Below are 20,487 nucleotides of genomic sequence, written 5' to 3'. Positions count from 1 at the left end.
GCGTGGTGCATGAATGAGAATGATGTATTATTCTAAGAAAGAGACACAGGCATACTGTCCATACTCGGAAAAAAGAAATCCGAGTGCTCTATCAGGAGCACTCTTATTACCTTTTTAAAATAAAATGGTCCATCTCTAACATGTCAATAGTCGAGACTAAATGTCGAGACCCTGTCGAGAGTCGACAGTAACTTGTCAAGAGTAATAATTCATTGATTTTATGGATGTATGTGTGTTAGTCCAACAAAAGAGCCATTGGTCATTAAATCAGAACAACGGAGAAATACGTTTGATGGAATTTTTCAATAATCAATCCTTCACGTGATTGCGTGTGTGCGGCTTTTTTGTTTTTGTGTTTTTGCTGAATGAACAGTCTTGGAAACAGTACAGTATATATTATATTACCAGTGTGATGATCTTACATTGATAAACATCGACGTACACGTTCCTCAGAATACACAAGGTCACATTTCTAATGGATCGGAATGCCGAGTAAAGTCTTGATGACGGCATATTCCACATTCATGTAACTACGGTTTCTGTATTTTGGTAAATTTCGATGCGGTATTGCGGTTTACGTTTTAACTGATACCAACCGACCTTTGTAAACTGAGATTTCGTGTATGTGCCTATTTAACATTAGAGCCGAATTGATCTATTCAGTTGAGGTTCCTGAGGACAAGTGGACGAACTAAATGGATTTAAAACTCATCTCTGCAGTAAGTAAAGCTAGACACCTTTAAGAATCAAGGCTTAGAATTTGGGTTGGTTATATTGGGTGTTAAGATCTTTTGGTGTTTTGCAGGACCTATTAAGTTTTCGCCAGGTGAAAAAACACTTGCTTTACAAATTAAAGGCAAGTCTTAGACTAGGAAGTCTTCGCAAAAAAAAAAAGCTTCTTGCTAAAAGTTTTCTTAAAAATTTAGGAGGCGCTTACAGTAAGCACAATAATTAGAGCATGAGAGGTCTATACACGAATAGGATTTATCTTTTACCAATTATATCTTTGGTGATTCTCAAGACTCAACATGCATTTCTCTCAACATATAACAAAAGGAGGAAAATTTAGAACCTTCCAAGGGTATATTCTAACTTCTGATTCATGAACATACCTTATGACAAGCCGAACTAAAGAGTCTCTCAAGCTTACTTGTCGTGTGGCAGTTATCGATCGATTCGCAAAGCTTAGCCAATCAAGGATTGTTTTGTAATAATTTATAAATGTCATCATTGAAGATTTTTTTTCGATGGAATTGTTCATCGCGATCATTGACAAAACCGATAACTAACGAAGGATTTGGTTTTGATCAAGCTGCGCCGAGATATTCCTCTTGTAAATTTGATTCATTAGTTGACTTGTTTTCAAATTTCGCTTCGAATTACTGGAAATTGACATTTTCTCCTTGGGAAAGAGAGCAATAACTGGATAATTTACGCACATAACTACGATGGTCGTTCACTTATTCAAACAATACTTAGGATACTGACATAGTGGTGAATCTAGCCACAGGCTTTCATATGGAAATTTTTTACAGGCTGTCTTCACTTTTTGCACTGGAAAGTTTTTTTTCTTCGCAATGTACCAGTGGAAACGCTGTCTTGAGAGAGGTATCAGTATTCCTCGGGATATGTTTATTTTTATTAGATTCGAAGGCAAAATCGCAGAAATGGCAAAAACAAAATTCAGGTTTTGCAAAACATTTCATGCTTTGCAGTACATTTCGTTAATTTTATTTCCCGTTTTAAAGTCCTCTGGTCTAGCCAACGAGGCATAGATCGCCTACGTGATTTGGGTAAGTGCATATACATAACTCAAGTGTTTGCGCACAATAAGGAAACAATCTGCCTGTCACTTACGCTCAGATGATGGAATTTTACCAGACTTCTCTTGTGGACAAATCATGTCAATCATTTGGAGATAGATGCGCCGCCGCGGCTCCCGCCACTGTGGAATGCTTTACCTCTTGCGATACAGAAATGTAGATAACTACAGCATTTTAAATCCTTACTGAAAACTTATCTTTTTTAAGTTAGCTTTTGATGCCTTAAACATGCACCGAAAAGGCGTCTGTCAGCTGTCATCACTTGGAAATACATACTTTCTGAGTGAGCACAAGTCAGGATTTTTAAGTTATCGGTTTTTAGGTGTATTTAGAAGAAGACGGTATGCGTGACAATAATTCGTGATACAGAGCTGTGGATAATCTGTCGGAATCATTTTTAACATACCAACCGGGAGACCTTTATAAAAACATTTCATGTATGTGCCTTTTTAACATGGGAAGAGCCGAATTGACCTATTCAGTTGAGGTTGCTGAGGATAAGTGGACGAACAAAATGGATTGAAAACTCATCTCTAAAGTTAATGCTTACAAATTGTATTGGCCTGATATCGGGAATTTTCGATCTTTTGGTGTGTTGCAGGAGCTATTAAGGTTTTGAAAGTGAAAAAATGTCAGCTTTCACCTCCTAAAAAAAGGAGAAAAATTTAGGCACGTCTTAAAGTAAGAGGTCTTCGTAAAAAACCTGTTGAGCTTCTTAACAAGGAGGTACTTACTTTTCTGTTTGCACAATGATTAGGGCATAAGAGGTCTATATACGAATTGGATTTATCTCCTACAATTATATCTTTGGTGACTCTCGAGGTTTGACGTGCATTTCTCTCAGAATATAACAGAAAAAGGAAACTTTATGAATGACAAAAAAAAAAAAAAAAAAAAAAAAAAATTGTCGCTTTCCGCAAATAGCATTGGCTAGTCGAAGCTGGAAGCGACAGAACTGGAGAGAGGGTTGTCATAACCCCGCCGGCTTGTCAAATTTGAACAGAATAAAATAAAATAAAATGAAAGGTAGCCATTAAGATATTAACATAAATGTAGAAAAGTAAGAAAGGTATAGATCGCTTATGCAATAGAACGGTAGACATTACAGAGCAAATGCAAGAACAGTGTCAATAATGCAATTTTAGCATAGGTATAATAAAATAAGAACAAAATTAGCATTTGGAAGTCATTGTGAAAATGTTGATGTATTAGTTTCTGAATAATAATGGCAGGCAAATCAATGTACACATCCTTAGAAAACAGAAAATACAAAAACATATTGTGGGTTACTTTTTTTGAAAACCCTCACGGGGGATCTCGCGTGTAGTATTATTCAGAGAATCCCATAGATTTGGTCCTAATCTAGCCCCGGATAGAATCCCGCATTACGTTGTTCTGGATGGTTTAACATAGTACATTACCAGCAGAAGAGAACCCTGTGTTATGCGAGTCAACTTGATTTGAAAGGCGGTAGAGACTTTTTGAGGTCTAATGTGCAGAGTCATGGGCAACATCATGCATAAAGATCGAAACCGTCTTGAATTAAGTAAAACAGATTATTTGGCAAGATATTAAAAGTAAAGAAGGTGGTAAGATTTGACTTGATTCGATTCTCCAGGCGATTATGCCGTATGACAAGTTTGTCCCGACTTATCTAGAAAGATCGAAGGGCCTCTGCTCGCAGGGTAAGGTAATATTTGGTTTGAGTAATTTGAAAGAGTATAACATAAAAAAAGAAAGGTAAATCTAAATAAAAAAAGAGGCTGCTAACACATTTCGTTGCTGATTTTTCCCTACAACATAGCTCTGTTATCGCGCTCACTGTTCAAAAAGACTGAAAAAATAGAGACTTTTAGGTAAAACAATTTGATTTATACTGTATCATATCTTGATTGCTTACTTGTTGTTGTTGCTTATTCGGTGACTGATCCCTTAAATTCTGAAATGCTGAAAACCGATAGTGGAATGAACGGAATACAATGCGCTCAAAATAAGAGGAATTGTGTTCCGTTTGGGAAGCTTTTCGTGTTAATGGGAAGACCTGGAATTGTATTCTTTTGGTAACTGATATTCTGTGTATTCTGCCATAACTGAACCCGGATAAAAATAGCCAGAATTGTTCCACTGGTAGTATGAATCCAAGTCAGTTTGAGCAGAGAAAGCGAATTACTGGAAGAGGGGGGCGTAAGGGTTTGCGGTGATGCTGTTTTGCGTAAATTTTTATTTTAACCTGCGGTAAGACTAAGCAGTATGCGGTTTTTATAAATTTGAGGCCGCGGTAATCGGTGAAAAAAAGTGTCTGCAGACCTCTGCGGTGTTTCGTTTTCACTCGGATCCTCTTGCTCCCTGTTGTTTTGTTTACGTTTTACAGGCATGTACAACAAGTACAGCGTACCAGATTGTACAGTCAGGGACCATTATTGTGCAAGCAAGGCTTGCGGTTTGTTCAGTTTCAGCCTTTACCTGTTAATACTTGATATGATTGGTCATTTTATCAACTGATATGTAGGCTCGGTAATTGTCGAGAGTCGAGAATAAGGGATGGACCAATTTAATTTTTGAGAGGGGGTAGACAATTACCCCAAAAAATTCCTGCACAGCAAAAGTAGAGAAAAAAATCATGCTCAGTTGGTCAAGCGAAGAAAACATCTAGCAATCCTTTCTACTGGTAGGATCCCGTTCAGTTAGACTAAATGAACTCAAATGAAAAACTAAACTAAAAACTAAACTGTAATTTAAATTCAACAGACAAAAATGTGTGTAATTATTTGTAAAATAATGCACCTTTGTGTTTCATATCATCAATATAAAAATAAAAATGGTCCATCTCTAACATGTCGAGAGTCGAAACTGATATGGCGAGACCCTGTCGAGAGTCGAAAGTAATTTGTCAAGAATAATACTCATTGATTTTACGGATTTTTGTGTGTTAGTCCAAGAAAGGAGCCATTGGTCATTAAATCAGAACAACGGAGAAATACATTTGATGGAATTTTTCAATAATCAATCCTTCACGTGATTGCGTGTGTGCGGCTTTTTTTTTTTTTTTTGCTGAATGAACAGTCTTGGAAATAGTACAGTATATATTATATTACCAGTGTGATGATCTTACGTTGATTAATATCCACGTACACGTTCATCAGAATACATAAGGAATGCCGGAATTCCGGACCTAATGTCTTGATGACGGCATGTTCCACATTTGTAACTACGGTTTTGATATTTTGGTAAACTTCGATAGCGTATTTTTATTTTTTACGTTTTGCTGCGCCTGGTTTCAGACACCCCTACACCCCCCTCTGACGAATAGAGATAACATGAACAAAACTGTGATACCAACCGACCTTTGTAAACTGAGATTTCGTGTATGTGCCTATTTAATTTGAGAGCCGAATTGATATATTCAGTTGAGGTTCCCGAGGACAAGTGGACGAACTAAATGGATTTAAAACTCATCTCTGCAGTAAGTAAAGCTAGACAGCTTAAAGAATCAAGGCTTAGAATTTGAGTTGGTTATATTGGGAGTTGTGATCTTTTGGTGTTTTGCTGGACTTATTAAGGTTTTGCCTGGTGAAAAAAATATTTCCTTTCACAAATTAAAGGCAAGTCTTTGACTAAGAAGTCTTCGTAAAAAAACCTCTTGCTAAAAGTTTTCTTAAAAATTTAGGAGGCACTTAGAGTTAGCACAATAATTAAAGCATGAGAGGTCTATATACGAATAGGATTTATCTTGTACAATTATATCTTTGATGATTCTCAAGACTCAACATGCATTTTTTTTAACATATAACAGAAGGGGGAAATTTTAGAAACTTTCAAGGGTATATTCTAACTGCTGATCATTGAACCATACCTTATGAGAAGCCAAACTAATGAGTCTCCCAAGCTTACTTGTCGTGTGGCAGTTATCGATCGATTTGCAAAACTTAACCAATCAAGGATTGTTTTGTAATAATTTAGAAATACCATTAATGAAGATTTTATTTCGATGAAATTGTTCATCGCGATCATTGGCAAAACCGATAACTAACGGAGGATTTGTTTTTGTTCAAGCTGCGCCGAGATATTTCTCTTGTAAATTTGATTCATTAATTGACTTGTTTTCAAATTTCGTCTCGAATTACTGGAAATTGACATTTTGTTCTTGGGAAGGAGAGCAACAACTGGATAATTTACGCACATAACTACGATGGTCGTTCACTTATTGAAACAATACTTAGGATACATGTTGGTGAATTTAGCTACAGGCTTTCATATGGACATTATTTACAGCCTGTCCTAACTTTTTGCACTGGAAAGCTTTCTTTCCTCGCAATGTACCAGTGGAAATACTGTCTTGAGAGAGGATATGTTTATTTTTATTAGATTCGAAGGCAAAATCGCAGAAATGGCAAAAACAAAATTCAGGTTTTGCAAAACATTTCATGCTTTGCAGTATATTTCGTTAATTTTATTTCCCGTTTTAAAGTCCTCTGGTCTAGCCAACGAGGCGGAAAAAACTAATGCATAGATCGCCTGTGTAATTTGGGTAAGTGCATATACATAACTCAAGTGTCTACATCCAATAAGGAAACAATCTGCCTATCACTTACGCTCAAGTGATGGAATTTTACCAGACTTCCCTCGTGGACAAATCATGTCAAGCATTTAGTGATAGGTGCGCCGCCGTGACTCCAGCCACTGTTGAATGCTTTACCTCTCGCGATACGGAAATCTAGATAACTGCAGCATTTTAAATCCTCACTAAAAACTTATCCTTTTAAGTTAGCTTTTGATGCCTTAAACACCGAAAAGGCGTCTGTCATCTGTCATTTACATACCGTACATACTTTCTGAGTGAGCACAAGTCAGGATTTTTAAGTTACACTGTATCGGTTTTTAGGTGTATTTAGAAGAAAACGGTATCCGTGACAATAATTCGTGATACCTAGCTGTGGATAATCTGTCGAAATCATTTTAAACATACCAACTCGGAGACCTTTATAAAAACATTTCATGTACGTGCCTATTTAACATAGGAAGAGCCGAATTGACCTATTCAGATGAGGCTGTTGAGGATAAGTGGTGGACGAACTAAATGGATTTAAAACTCATTTCTAAATGATTACAAATTGTTGTTGTTTTTTTTTTATATCGGGTATTTTCAGCTTTCACCTCTTAAAAAAAAAAAGGAGAAAACTTACAAAAAAAAATTAAACCCTAATCGGGCCCAAAGGTAACGTCCCACTTCTCAAGCGCAGTGAAAACAGTCATTGTGTAAACGAATATCTCGTTTGAATCATTTTTAAGAGTATTACATAAAAAAGGAAAGGAAAATCTAAATAAAGAAAAGAGGTTGGTAACTCATTTCGTTGCTGATTTTGCCCTAAAACATAGCTCTGTTATCGCGCGCATGTTCGAAAAGACTGAAAAAAAAAGAGACTTTTATGTAAAACAATTTGATTTATACTGTATCATATCTTGATTGCTAACTTGTTGTTGTTGTTGTTGTTGTTTATTCGGTGACTGATCCCGTAAATTCTCCCTGTTTTCTTTCTGGAGGAGTCATAATGAATTTAAGACCAGAAAGCTTAAGTTTTTGGGTCAGGAGGAATGTTGTTGTTATCGATTAGCTTCAGATGTTTTAAAAAATCCTTGATCGCGCTATTAGGTCAAGTCACTGACTGAGCCGTCCGGCATGATATGTCTAGACGGTCATGGACATACTACCGTTTGTTTCCGGGGTTTCCGGTCACTATAACCTGGCAAAATTCAAAGATATAACTTTCAAGATTCTACAGCAGAACCTGCCTTATTATATACTTTTAAGACACGACGTGAAAAACTCGTTATCTACTGTAAAATGATTATGACTACCATTCAGAGCGCGAAAACTGAAGACGGGCCGCGCATCTTCAGATCCATCATCAGGCGAGAGGTTCTTTAGATTTAGTTATCTCCCTTGCGAGAAAACTTTTCTGGCTTTACTCCGCGTGAACTTGCGTTAGTTGCAGTAATTTTTGTTAACTTCACATCACTCGGGTGCGGAGTCCGTTAGATAAATTCAGCTGGGGAGCATAAAAGGTATGAAACTCCACTAAGCACACTAGATCACTCACCAAATTGAACCGGAAAAAGGACTTCTTTGATAAGGTACGTAATTCTCAAAAGCGCTACCTGCTCGTCTTTAAGAAGGTGGCAAAACAAATTTAAACAATGCTCGTACTTGTAACAAGAGAGAAAACGCTATGCTCGCCGATTCTCGCAAATGCTTACACTAAAGACCATTTTTTTTTTTCAGTTCTAGTTAAGTTTATTGAGCTGTCCAGTGTTCAGAAGACTTTTCTACTGAGTCTGCGGTTAGGTTCACTATCATTTGAAATTGTCCTTTACTAATTTGCAAATGCTCGGAAAAGACCATTTTGATTTTTTTATGAAAAAAAAAAAAAAAAAAAAAAAAAAACGATCCATTTTAGTTTACTGAATTTTTGACGGTCAGGCTATCCGGTTTGCAGAATAATAGCGAGGTTTCATTTCGAGATTATTTGTTGTTGCTCGTAAGTGGCGCGTACGCGCGAAGGAATTTTTTTCCGCTTTTATATTGATTTTGAAAATATAAGAAGAAAAGAAAAGAAAAGAAAACCGTGCTTGGAAGTCCACTTCTCATTCCATAAAAAAAAAGGACAACAGCACTGAGACATTCTCTTGATGAACTAATCAGCTTCTGAGACAATTTCTTTAGTTACCAAAGAACTATCGTTCGACCGTCTTTATTGAAACACGCGTCTTAATCACACGAGGCGTTTGAATCGCGTCCGATGCAAACTGACGGGTTCAAGGCTCAGCCAGATAACTATAGCCTTATTATCCTCCACTTTATCAGAACAAACACATCACGAAATGTTTTTGGAGATAACAAGATTTTACGTTGCACGCAATATTTAGACGTCGCAATATAAGTTCACCCGAGCAGTGACCATTGCACGCAACGGAAGGAGCACATCCATAAGTCTGCCTCTTCCAATTCTAAGAATAAGGAAATGTAAGTAATACCTTCATCAACTGAAACCAAGACTGTGCGATCGTTAACAAGTTGTTTGAAAAGATCCGTGGGAAAAAAAATGTTCGTCAATTCTTGAGCTCCAATATCGAAATGTATATTCTCCACACTGTTTGACGCATATTTCTAGAGGCACAAGTTGGGAGAGTCTGTCTTAATGCATCAGTCATTTCCAGCACTGCACACTCCCCCAGGACTGACCGGCCCCGTGGGCATTCGGATTTTTGTAAAACTAGGTCGGCTAATGCCCCACGGCTGGGACTGGACGAGCTGTTCAGTTCAAATGCCCGGCACATTACAGCGAAAAAAAAAAGTTTCAGATTCTTTCTTGGCTTTTGGCTTACCTATATTGTGATCAAAGCTAAACAAGGCTAAGCTAAGTCTCAGCCGGTCCTATGTCTCCGTATTGCTCTACTGCACCGTTATTACTGTGGATCTACCATCTCATTTTTATCCTCCCCAGAACACATGCTCTGAAAAAATTTCTTCAGTAGTTACCAAAGAACTATAACTATATAAGATTTGACCGCCTTGATTGAAAAATGTGTTTTAAAAGTGTTTGAAACTTGTCAGCTGCAACTGACGGATTCCCTCGCTCGCCGGATGATGACAGCCTAACCCCCCAGTAGAGTTCGAATGTCATTTCTTTTGACAGCGGTATTAAAAAAAATGCACGAAGAAATATTTCTGGAGATAACAGCTTTTACGTTGCCTATCTCGCAGGCACGCAATAAACTCATTACGGAACAGCGGCTATTGCAGGCCATCTTTTCCAAGGAGCTCTTGTTTATAAATGCATTGATTACAGTTCGTCATCAGTCTTTGTCTCTAATACTTCTTAGAATGAAAGAAGTTAGCCCTTCCTACCCATTTTGTCCACCTCCACCCTCCCCTCAGGAAGGCCTCATGCTAAGGTTACCTGATGGGAAACTTTTTCGGAAAACGAAAAAAAAGCTTTCCGAACACGGCACAAAGTGCCGAGAGGAAACAATTGTATCAAAAGTTCGCATGACATTTTTTCCTTTTACACATAAAACTAGTGCCCCAGTTTGTCCCTAAAAAATGCATTTGTCAGCTAAAATTTGGACACGAGTAACAAAGATGGTCACTAAAACTTGCCACAGGAAGTTTGCTCGAGCGGTACATACATTCACGGTCTACTCAGGCTGTGAACGCAGACGTATACGTATTTCCGGCTGTCTGGTTTTGTTGAATCACTTTAAAACTGTCACTAAATAGATTCTGCACTAAACAATTACACGTCCAACTGGAAGTGAATATTAGGGACCTTAAGATTAAGAGTTTCCTTTGTATACCGCAAACCGCAAACCTCGACCAGCAGTTTGCAGTTCGGAGTTTGCTGTATGTACATAATCCGGGCCTTAAGATCGAGGGGTACTTTTTACGTACGCATCATGGCTTACTTTCAGGAAAACAAGATGGCTGCTGCAAGGAGAATAGTATCGAGCTAGCTGTTGTTGTTTTAAATTTAATTTTTGTCATCTCGTAACTGAATCAAAAAAATCTCTAAATTCATCGAGATAACTCTTTAAAAACAGTAAATTTGACGTTTAAACGTCGCTTTAAAATTTTAAAACCAGCGAAAAACTCTGCCGTAATTCACTTACCTCTAAAATGTGTCCTTGACGATGAAACCTGAACCTCAAACGGGACGGCAGGATCGGAGTCACGTGACTTTTAGAATTTTGCCGTTTGCGGGAAACGAAAACAAACTTCAATCTTAAGGTCCCTATTGACTTAAAATTTCACGCGCGGCGTTGTATTTTTCTATTCACAGGCTGTGGTCGTGTTTTTGTTGACGGCCTGTTTGGAGGTCAACCCTAAACCTCAGCCCTCATATTATCTTAGCTCCGTCTTCAGAGAAGAGCGTTTGAAATGCGCAAATGGGAGTGCCCTTGGAGTGCTTTGTACAGCTTCTTCTGGAGAGCGCCGATGTACATTAAAATGGAAAAGATTCACCAACACTGGTAAGTACACGCACATGACAGGTGAGCCCGACAAACTTGTGTGCTCGAAGTTGAGGACGGTGCCTCCTTTAAGAGATATTTTTGTACAGTTTATGACTATGCGCAAGAGAGGATCACCCTCTCTTGCTATGCGTGAAACGTAGATCTTACGAGGGTTATTGGGATTCAAAAAGGAAATTGTCAGCCAATCACAGAGCGCAGTTAAGTAAAACCAAAGCAAATGACTCCGCCTCTTAATTGAAAGCCACTCTAGTGCGCACGTAATGTACAGTACCCCGTCCTGAGATCATCTCACAAGGATAAACGATTCGGAGAATATAATTGTCCAACCTCCGTCTCCAAACGATTATGGTGTAATAGAAGCCTTGAAGGATTTATGAACTTTTGGGAGAAGAAGATCTTACGAGGGCTATTCAGGGATCCATAAAGGTTGAAAGATGTTTTTAATTACAATTAAATACTATTTCATTAAGGATTTCAGATAATAAATTTCAAAGGAAGGCGGGGATCAAAGTGTATTCAATTTACTGACCCACGCAGCCGAATTCAGTACGCACTAAAAGCAGCAAAAGAAAATCAAGATTGGAAACTTGTGTTTGAGGTGAGTCACGCTCATGAACAAAAACTCTGTTCTTTTCTACTTTACCGTTAAGTTCTAAAAAAAAAAAAAAAAAAAAAAAAAAAATCTGACGGAGCCCTCCTAATTTAAGGGGTATCTTAAGGAATGTTTCTTAACAATAGTCTATAGTTATTCCAGCAAAAGACTATTATAAGGAATAATACGTTGAAAACATCTTAATTTAGGAGAGGAGTATTAGCGTATTAGGCCCATTGGCCCTGTGGTTTTTGAGCGAAAGTGACAGTAAACTGCGAGCCTTGGTTAAGCTAATGTCAATGTCACAGAGGGCATTGTAAGCTCATCATTCAGTGTTCAACTTTTTGGTTATTCAAAACAAATCAGGAAAGATTTGCCTGATCGGGTTACTTTGAAAAGTTTGGGGCATATTGGCTGTGACTTCGAGTCACCACTGACAGCTAATGTGAAATGCGGGAATCTGCATCACTTGGTTGCATCTGATTTCACAAATTGAACGCTCAGTTTTGGCTAATTCATGGGTCAGTGATACAAACCTCTTCCAGACCCTATTGGGAACTTTTGGCCAAACGTTCTCGTAAAATATAAAACATAAGGGAGGGTTGTCATCAAATTTCCAGACACAGAGAAGTGGGTGAATAAACAGTTTTTCAACCAACTTTTAGGTGCTTGAAAGAAACAGTCTTTGGAGTGTGTGATATATCTTCTCAAAACATAAAATAATTCTTGGAGAAATTCAGAGTAAAAGCTCACCAATTTTATGATAATTAAGATCACATTTCCAAACTTCCTTTACGGTAGAAATTTATTTTTTTTTCGTCATGAATTATTAATGACTTCGAGGGGATTAGATATTGAAGGTTAAAATACGTATACCTTCTGTTTTCGAATTCACGGTAATATATCCCTTGACGGTTAATTTTTTTATTCGTTTGATGGTTGGCAAATTAACACTTCGGCCATTAGAAGAGTACCTAGAAGAGCACTGATTTGTTTCTAACATTTCTTAAGTACGTTTAATAACATTTCCACTTGCATTCACAGCAACACCAATGCAGAAATACAAGTGACCAGGCTTTTGCGTTCAAGTTTGTTAGGACCGGCAAGAAACAAGGTCTGAGACGATTGGTATACCAACCCACTCTTGTTAACGTAACGATGTGTATTGGAGTAACCCGTGACTGCAGTGAAAACGTATCTCTTATAGAGACAGATGATATTCGTTCAGAAATATCTTGTAGATTTATAAGGCAGAAACGTCAGTTATCCTAAGAATTGGTTCGTGAAGGCCCAGGGAAGCTATTGCGATCAGTTTATAATTATGGAATATTCTTAATGAGTCATATTTTCCCGCATATTACAAAAATTATAATTTCGTAATCCCCTTAGGTGCTAATTTAGTTAAATTGTTAGTGAGAGGCCATGCCATTTACGAGTTGCCATTGGGATGGGCTCTTATGCTAGAAAAGGTTTATGCTAGCCTTGTAGATGGCAAATTAAGGAGGGTCTCAGTAGGGGGGGGGGGGGGGGGTGCACCTTTTACGTTTGACGATTTAAAGTTACCGATCTTTTAATTGAAAAAAGGAGAAGGCCAACAAGGATTTTAGGAGCAGAATCGATTCTCTTGGTCCCTTTAAATGTTGTAAAGATACATTTCAAAGAGCGTGTCATTAGAAGCGACCTTTGACGCTTCCGTTTAATTTCCGTTTGAGATTAGGCTTCGAATAGATTACAATTCATGACATTTTCCGTTTACACGGTATGAAGGAGATCTGGTAATTCTTTTTAGAACCTCTTTCAAAACTAAACTAACTCACACACAGAATGGAACAGACACTCGAGTCAACTGCAAAAATAAATACTACTGGACAGTTGTGAAAGCCAGACCAGTTTCAGCTCGAGAACACTTCAGAGCGCACTTGAGCTGTATAAGCTGCGGTTCCTTTGATGTTTTCGATACATACCAAATACTACACAAGGAATGTGTCGAAAAATCTTATCAGGGGAATCCCCGTACCTTATTTGTAGTTAATCTCTTAACCCCACAATAGGTAGATAGTACCGGCGTTGTTTTTTTTTATGTTGCTGTTTCTTTTCAAATGAGTCAAGTTTGATATGCCGTTCTTTTATTTTATTATCTTTTTGGTCTATTTAAGATGATGACTCATCATTTTCAATTAAGAAAACTTTGGCTGACCGATCCCTTTTCAAATATAAACAGTTAGAAACTTTTATCCATGAAAGGCTAACTAGATATTTGTTTGAGAGAAAAGTGATATTATGTTTTAAGTCTGGTGAATAAATGATAGAGGTATTTTGTTTCAGTCAGTGACACAGGAGTCGAACCTTTGACCACCCTATTACTAGTTCAGATGCTCTACGGCTGAGGTATACAGACTCGTGGCAGCCAGGCCAATAAACGACTGTAGACTAAGTAATGTTTAAAAGACGAGCAGGAGTGTTTTGTCGGGTCAAAACCACGAGGTACGGCCGAATGGTTTTAGACCCGATAAAACACGAGCTGCGAGTTTTTTGAACGGCTTTAAAAACATTCCTGGAAAAGCGTGTGTCAATAGAGTTGATAACAATTATGCTTTTGTGAACGTTGGAAATTAGCATACGAGAAAAACATCGCATACTAACCGGGGCTCAATTGTTCAAAAGGCGATTAACGCTAATCATCCGTGCATGTTTAAAAGTTAAGAGACATCTTTCATTTTGCTAACTGTTAAAAATGTTTTTAAAAGCTAATTCAAGGGGCTAGGGAAAAGTATAAGTCAAAACTAAGGGAAAAAATTCCTTTGGAAACATCCTTATTCATTAATAATTAAACTTGAATCAAAGTTCACGTTAACCCAGGATTAGCTTAATCGGGCTTTGAACAACTGGACCCGGATGAATAACTAACTCCTACAAAACGTTTCAAGTTCTTCAAGTTGCTGATGCCAGAAATAGAGAAAACAATTTACTAGTTTTACTGTATACGGCAGTCAAACGAAGCTATTAATTATTAATTTTCACGAAAATTGAACAACTCTTGGGCATTGAAAATGCTCAAGACATCTTGTTAAGTGCCAATATCCCAGCAAAGCTTACGGAAAAATACCTCTGTGACCGAAATTTGAATATTGTTGACATAGACAGCATAGATACATGTATCCTAAGCGCTTTTCGATCATCAGTAAGCGTTGATTTAGTGTAAAGGTATTGCTTGGTATGCTTATACTAAAAATACTAGTTTTGTGAAGCTAATGTAAGGGTGCATTTTCGACTTTAATTTTAGAATACAGTTGTTATTTCCTTTCGGTAGTTTTGAAAGATATCAAGATTTTCCCGATTATTTCACATTTTCCTGTTGTTCAGAGATTATAGTTAACAGCTGTGCTGTGGACAGGTTTGCTACTTCCTTTAACATTGTCTCGGTCGTCCTCGAATATTGAAATCAAGGGAAAACTCTCAAGGATTTTATCAGCCTGATTGGTTTCCCTTTCTATCTATTTTCTTAGAATAGTTGTGTTGTTCTCTCTGGTTAGTGTATTTTGGCAAAACCAGTTCTTATCTCTGGTTGGGACCATCTAGCCTTGGTTGAATTACGGTCGTAAACATGTTTACAGCACGCTATAAAGCAAGGCATGATTTGATACTCGTAGAATAGAGTAGAATTGTTGTAGAGTTGACGTAGGGAAGATCCTGTTCCTTAAAGAATAAAGAAGAGCTACAAAAATTCCTGGTGCCTCTCTGCTGTTCCAAGGAAGTGTTCTACACTAATTCTCAAATAATACTGTACTTAGCTTAGTCCACCTTTTAATTGACTGGCTGTAAAGCTGCTTCTGAGGGGTGAGGTAAGCATCTCTAAAGGGGCCCTGCAGATGAACCCTTAGGGGGTAGGCAAGGTCTCAATACATGCACATTGGCTGCCCTGTTGTTAAAAATGCATATTGTTCAAGATCTTGTAGTAGTCCAGAATCTTTGAGCATACTGGCATCATCTTATTACAAACCTTCAGAAAGATATTTGTTGTTTAGATGGAGTTTAAGTCGATCTATTTCACGTGACCTATTTTCTAATAATATACAGGCTTTGGTTATGAATAATGTTTTTTTGTTTTCAATCTTTATTGAGGAAATCAATTTCATTAATAAGTGATTTACAAAAGAGTCCTCGAAAATGAAAAAGAACAAAACAAAAAAAAAAAAAAAAGAAAAGAAAAATAAAGACTTATATATGAATATATAAAAAATTAGACTAAAGACTATTTACATTTCTTAACACTCTTTTAAAACTAAGTAAGGATGGGCTTTGTCTGATTGAAAAGTCTAATTTATTCCAATCGTTTGGGGCAAAATTTGTCGAGGTCCAATGCCCCCAGTTCCTTCTAGATGCACTCTTACGGATATTATTTTTACATCTAGTATTAAAATCATGTTTATCCTTATTTAATTCAATATTATAACGATGAGAAAATAAGTTATTTAAACACTTATAGATAAATGTTGCCCCATGCTCGGCCCTACATCTTGCGAGTGTTTTCCATTTCAGTTTATTTAAGGCCTTACTAGCAGATGATCCAATGGGCAAATCTAAAATTTTTTTTCCAGCTTTATTGTGTAAAGATTGAAGTTGCAACATTAGAGTGGAATTACCCCTATCTCCCCATACGATATAACACTGATATAGGGTACAGGTAGATGAGAGAACATTCCATTTCCCTTGCATGATTTTTTATTATTATTATTTTAACTATTTCACACTTCTTGTTGCATCGAAATTATTTAGATCTGCTTGTTTTTATTCAGTCTACAAAATGAGAGGCTGGTCTTAAGAGTCTATTTTAGAGTAAAATGGAGCAGGACCTGTTTACAAGATTGCACTGTAGGCTGGCTTCTTAAGAACTGGAGGGAAGTCAATGAGAGAGAAGAAGGTAAGCCTGCAGACTGGATTCCAACAAAAGAAACACACAATTTTCACTTACCTACTGGTCCGTATAGGTTACCAATCAGTCCAATCCGTAGGGCGAGTGACTGCAATTTTAAAGCGTGTACTCGCTTATGCCCATTATACATGATACGCTGGTGTTCACCTGGTCGAGCTATAGGTCGGACAGTTCCGTACACAAATCCAAAACAGTTCTCCAATGCAGTACCCTTTCCGTGGATAGTTTCTGCGTATACTTCTAAAGTACAAGGCCTCAGCATTGTGTGATTCCATTGTGTTATGAGATGATTGTGAGTATTGTAAATGTAATCGAGGACATGATTTGTAGCCATACTAAAAACGGGAACTGGACGTCCAAAACAGTAAATGAGGTCTCCGTATCTACAGGAATATGCAAGTCGCTTCAGGAGCATACAATGGCCCTCCATACCATCCACAACGCTCCTCTGAGAAAGTTGAAATGAGCGTGGAATCCTAAGAGCTTGAGTCAGTGTTGGAAGATCCCTATTCCTTACTCTAAATTCGGCCTTTAAATTCGTCGTCGTTCATGTTATCCAAGTGAAAGCGATCGTACGAAAAATAAGCAAAATCCGGGTTTCGTGAAGAACACAACTCGTACAAGATTATAAAATCCTCATCAGTAATAAGATCAGCATCGTAGTATCTGACGAAACTCTTTAAAACTGGCCATAACAGAACACATACAAAAGTGTATCACGAATTGAGAATGGGGCTGCAGCAGCTTCGCCTCTTAATTTCCCTCCTTCAAACGAAAAAAATAACCTCTGGCACCCAGGTTAAATTTCATACGGATATTTTTACAAATATCAACACAGTTAGAATTCTCTCAAGCGACCAATTCCGAACCATGACCAAATGAAAGAGTGTTTGACTTAGACGGACGAGTTGAAACGTGGTTAATAGTGACTTCGTGCCTTTCAAGTGTGATTCTCGTTTAGAGAGAGATTTAACGGCATATGCTCACATTTTTAAGCTATTATTATTTGTATTTTATATTTCCTTTCCATTGTTCCAGTTTATACATCTACGTGGTAAAGAAAAATGACTGATCATGGTTTTATAGTACAGAAGTGCGAGGGTCTCGCTTTTCCTTGCGATGCCATTGTTTCGGCGTTTCATTATGTATAGCACGCTGATATTTTGATTCCCAGTAGAATATTTCCTTCTTAACGGTGTTCATGGGCATGGGAAGAAGACAATGAAATGGAGAAAAAACGGCATGAATATTTATTTGCACTGCAATCCGATTGTTAATTTTAAGACAAGGTTGTCATGGAATAAAAAAGGACCTTTGTCTAAGGGCTTTGGATAAAATAACAAACACACCCCAGTCATTCACCTTGAATATTTGAATATTTATTCCCTCGTTAAAAGCCCCAACTAACCTCAATTCACTGCTGTCACCGGTACACCTGTTATCCAATCAGAATCAGGCATTTGATTTTCAATGCATGCATTTGCAATGACCACTAAGATAATGTATGTTTAGAAGCTTGGTTTCATTTTTTAACCGGGGGAGTTTAAAAAGTCAGTTTCTTTACAATTAAAAGAAACTGCACATATATAGTATAAATGCTGACACAACTTCACTTCTGTTGCATTTTAACAGAAACATAAGATGCAAGGCTGGTTAGCTGGCTAGATAGCACTAATTTTTTAAGCAAATGACAGTCGGGTTGAAACTCTAGTGAACAAGCCACTTGCAATAAGCAAAGCAGGGTTTAATTGATTTTGGAAATGTTTTAACATTTCTTTTAAGTTACATTGGTAACGCAAGATCCAAATAAAGTAAGACATTTTCTTCGTAAATAACCTTGTCTTTCAGTTTATGGATTTGGATTTTTAGTCCGGCAGTGTTGCAGTTGAAACGAAGAAACGTTTGGCGAACCTGCGCGTTTGTTTTAATTTAACTGAATTCGTGTATATGTATGTATTTTCTAAGTGTCTTTGTTTGCTATATTGAATTTACACCTTTTGCCCTTCATTATCAAGAAATAAATGTTCATTAGTTTTAAAAATTAAATCGTTAAAGTGAATGTGTAATCATTGTATGAAAATAGACAAACGTTTTAATTTTCGACGTCATCAATAAGGCAGTTTACATAGAGAAGAATATTAATTAACGCAAATATCAGTTCAATTTAATAGAAATAATAAACTTTTAAGAGGATGAACAAACATTACACGCTTCTAAAGGTTCTTTAACGAAGAAAAAATTTCATTACAACAGAGATACAGTCAGCGTAACAATCCATCCTTCAATCAACTCCCCGCTGAAACATCGTGGTATGTAAGTCTGCATAAACCTAAACCAGGCTACACATTTTCTGGCAGTTTCTCTTCGAACGCCCTAACTATACTTCCATGATGCTCATTTGGGATACAGTTTCGACGAACTCTTTGCTCTCTTACTGCGAAACCAGTGTGCACATGTGCAGCATCGTTTTCAAATTTAAGCTTTCATATAAATCCAGTAGGAAATTAGTCGGAAACCACGTAACTAAAAACTCCTTTGTAATTGAAATTTTCTTTGCGTAATGAAACGTTAAACCCAGGTTAACGAATCTTCATTCGCACTAAAGATTGTTATTTTCGATAAAACGGTATTTTAAGTGGCCTTTATGAATCTTCTTTTCGATAAAAAACCCGTTAATGTCTCTGCCAGAAATTGAAATGTTTCATTTCCTAGATAAACTGAATATACATTAATTTTATTGAGCGATATTTTCGCGCTAATGAAATTTATTTCCTGATAACGAAGGGCAAAAGGTGTTATTGGGATATCGCTTAAGGTTACGGCTAGGGAAATCTTCATAACCAGATGGCGCAAGGAAGTCTTTTACAGTTTTAATTTCAAGATGGCATACTTTCTTGAATCATGATCAGTTTCGCTTCGATTTCTCTCGCTCGTTGAGCTATTAACTTGACTAACACATTTTGCATGACTTGTCATTTCAATAATTTCAGGTTGCCTTTATTTTAAGATCGGCTTTTCTCTAAAAGAATAGATTTACATGGAGAATATTGTTTCTTTGATGCAAGAGCGATTTTATAAAAAATCTAATAGCCACAGTATAAATTGTAAGAGAGCTGAAATAGCAAGACGGACAAATATCAGAAATTTGAATCCTAAACTTCTCATTGACACAAAGTCGCGGATTCAAGCCATCGGGGAACCTTGTAAGAAATGCCTATTGAGCCCTAGTGCAACCAACAGACTGGTTTGATGATAGCGGGAGGGACAAATTGAAAACTTAGCAAATACATGGCCATTTCAATTATTACGAAGTGTAACAATGGAAGTGCAACAGTGGAAATATATCAAGTGATCGTTTTTCAAAAGGATGACAATCCCGCATTAATAAATAAAATTTTTTAACGAGTTTTCCAACACACAATCAGAACGTATTTTTGTTTCAAATTACAACCTAATGGAATCCTTGGATTCCATGCCCAAAGACAGCTTTGTTATAAGTTTACAAAACTAGAACAGTAATTTCAGTCAGCTAAACAAAAGTTAATTTTGCTGCTTTGGGGTCTCCTTTAGGCCAAGTATTAAAAATATCGTTTATTTTTCTAAAACTAAACTTGATGACATATTCATTTCCAAGATGATTTCAATATCTCTCACGGTGTCGAGAGACATATAGATTATTAAAAACACTTCAAAATGGCACATGATAAATAGAGTGGGCTCCCGCTTATACACTGCACTAATGCCATATGTTCGATCTTGCATTTCGATCCATAGTACTCATTTGAAACATTATTAATGACTACTGATTAATTTTCTGCTATTGAACAGGTTTATCACTGGTCCCTGGAAACTTGCAGTGCTATGTTTTTCCTTCAGTGTAAAGGAAGATAACAAGCCTAATTCGAAACTGCAATACGGCTCGTTTTAACAAAGAACGAACCTCTGCTCCACGACTCAGAAACATTGGTTTAACGTAAGCAAAGGTCTGTACAGGCACACGAAAAAAAGCCCTAGCCTCAAGACGATTAAGTTATCAAGGGGCATAGGGCTAGTTATAAAAGGGACGGTATCATATCCAAAACGACGACTACATTGAAATCAATCATGAA

General features: G+C 37.2%; 1 protein-coding gene across 2 annotated transcripts; it reads left to right on the top strand.

Moving 5' to 3' along the window:
* The first annotated feature begins 472 nt into the window (after window positions 1–472).
* LOC146463979 (uncharacterized) lies at window positions 473–15,162 on the top strand. 2 transcript variants are annotated; one of them, XM_085083761.1, is made up of 4 exons: window positions 473–719; window positions 10,661–10,850; window positions 11,324–11,451; window positions 12,490–15,162. In XM_085083761.1, exons 1-4 carry the CDS (start codon window positions 696–698, stop codon window positions 12,715–12,717), a joined length of 570 nt encoding a protein of 189 aa, XP_084939887.1. In that variant the 5' UTR covers window positions 473–695; the 3' UTR covers window positions 12,718–15,162. The 2 variants fall into 2 exon arrangements, with proteins under 2 accessions (XP_084939887.1, XP_084939886.1); XM_085083760.1 differs by lacking the exon at window positions 473–719 and adding an exon at window positions 5,177–5,286.
* Window positions 15,163–20,487: the final 5,325 nt, after the last annotated feature.

Source organism: Pavona decussata, unplaced genomic scaffold, assembly GCF_977016875.1.
Source record: "Pavona decussata unplaced genomic scaffold, jaPavDecu1.1 SCAFFOLD_170, whole genome shotgun sequence".
NCBI classification, from domain to species: Eukaryota; Metazoa; Cnidaria; class Anthozoa; order Scleractinia; family Agariciidae; genus Pavona; species Pavona decussata.
Note: the sequence above shows the minus strand (reverse complement) of the source record. Positions and strands in the feature narration are given on the sequence as shown.

What these genes read in the sequence shown, in the direction of transcription:
- LOC146463979 (XM_085083761.1), top strand. Translation starts at nt 696, where the DNA reads ATGGATTTAAAACTCATCTCTGCA. An exon ending in GAAAAGATTCACCAACACTG is followed by an intron (nt 10,851 to 11,323) that starts GTAAGTACACGC and finishes TATTTCATTAAG; the next exon opens with GATTTCAGATAATAAATTTC. An exon ending in ATTGGAAACTTGTGTTTGAG is followed by an intron (nt 11,452 to 12,489) that starts GTGAGTCACGCT and finishes TTGCATTCACAG; the next exon opens with CAACACCAATGCAGAAATAC.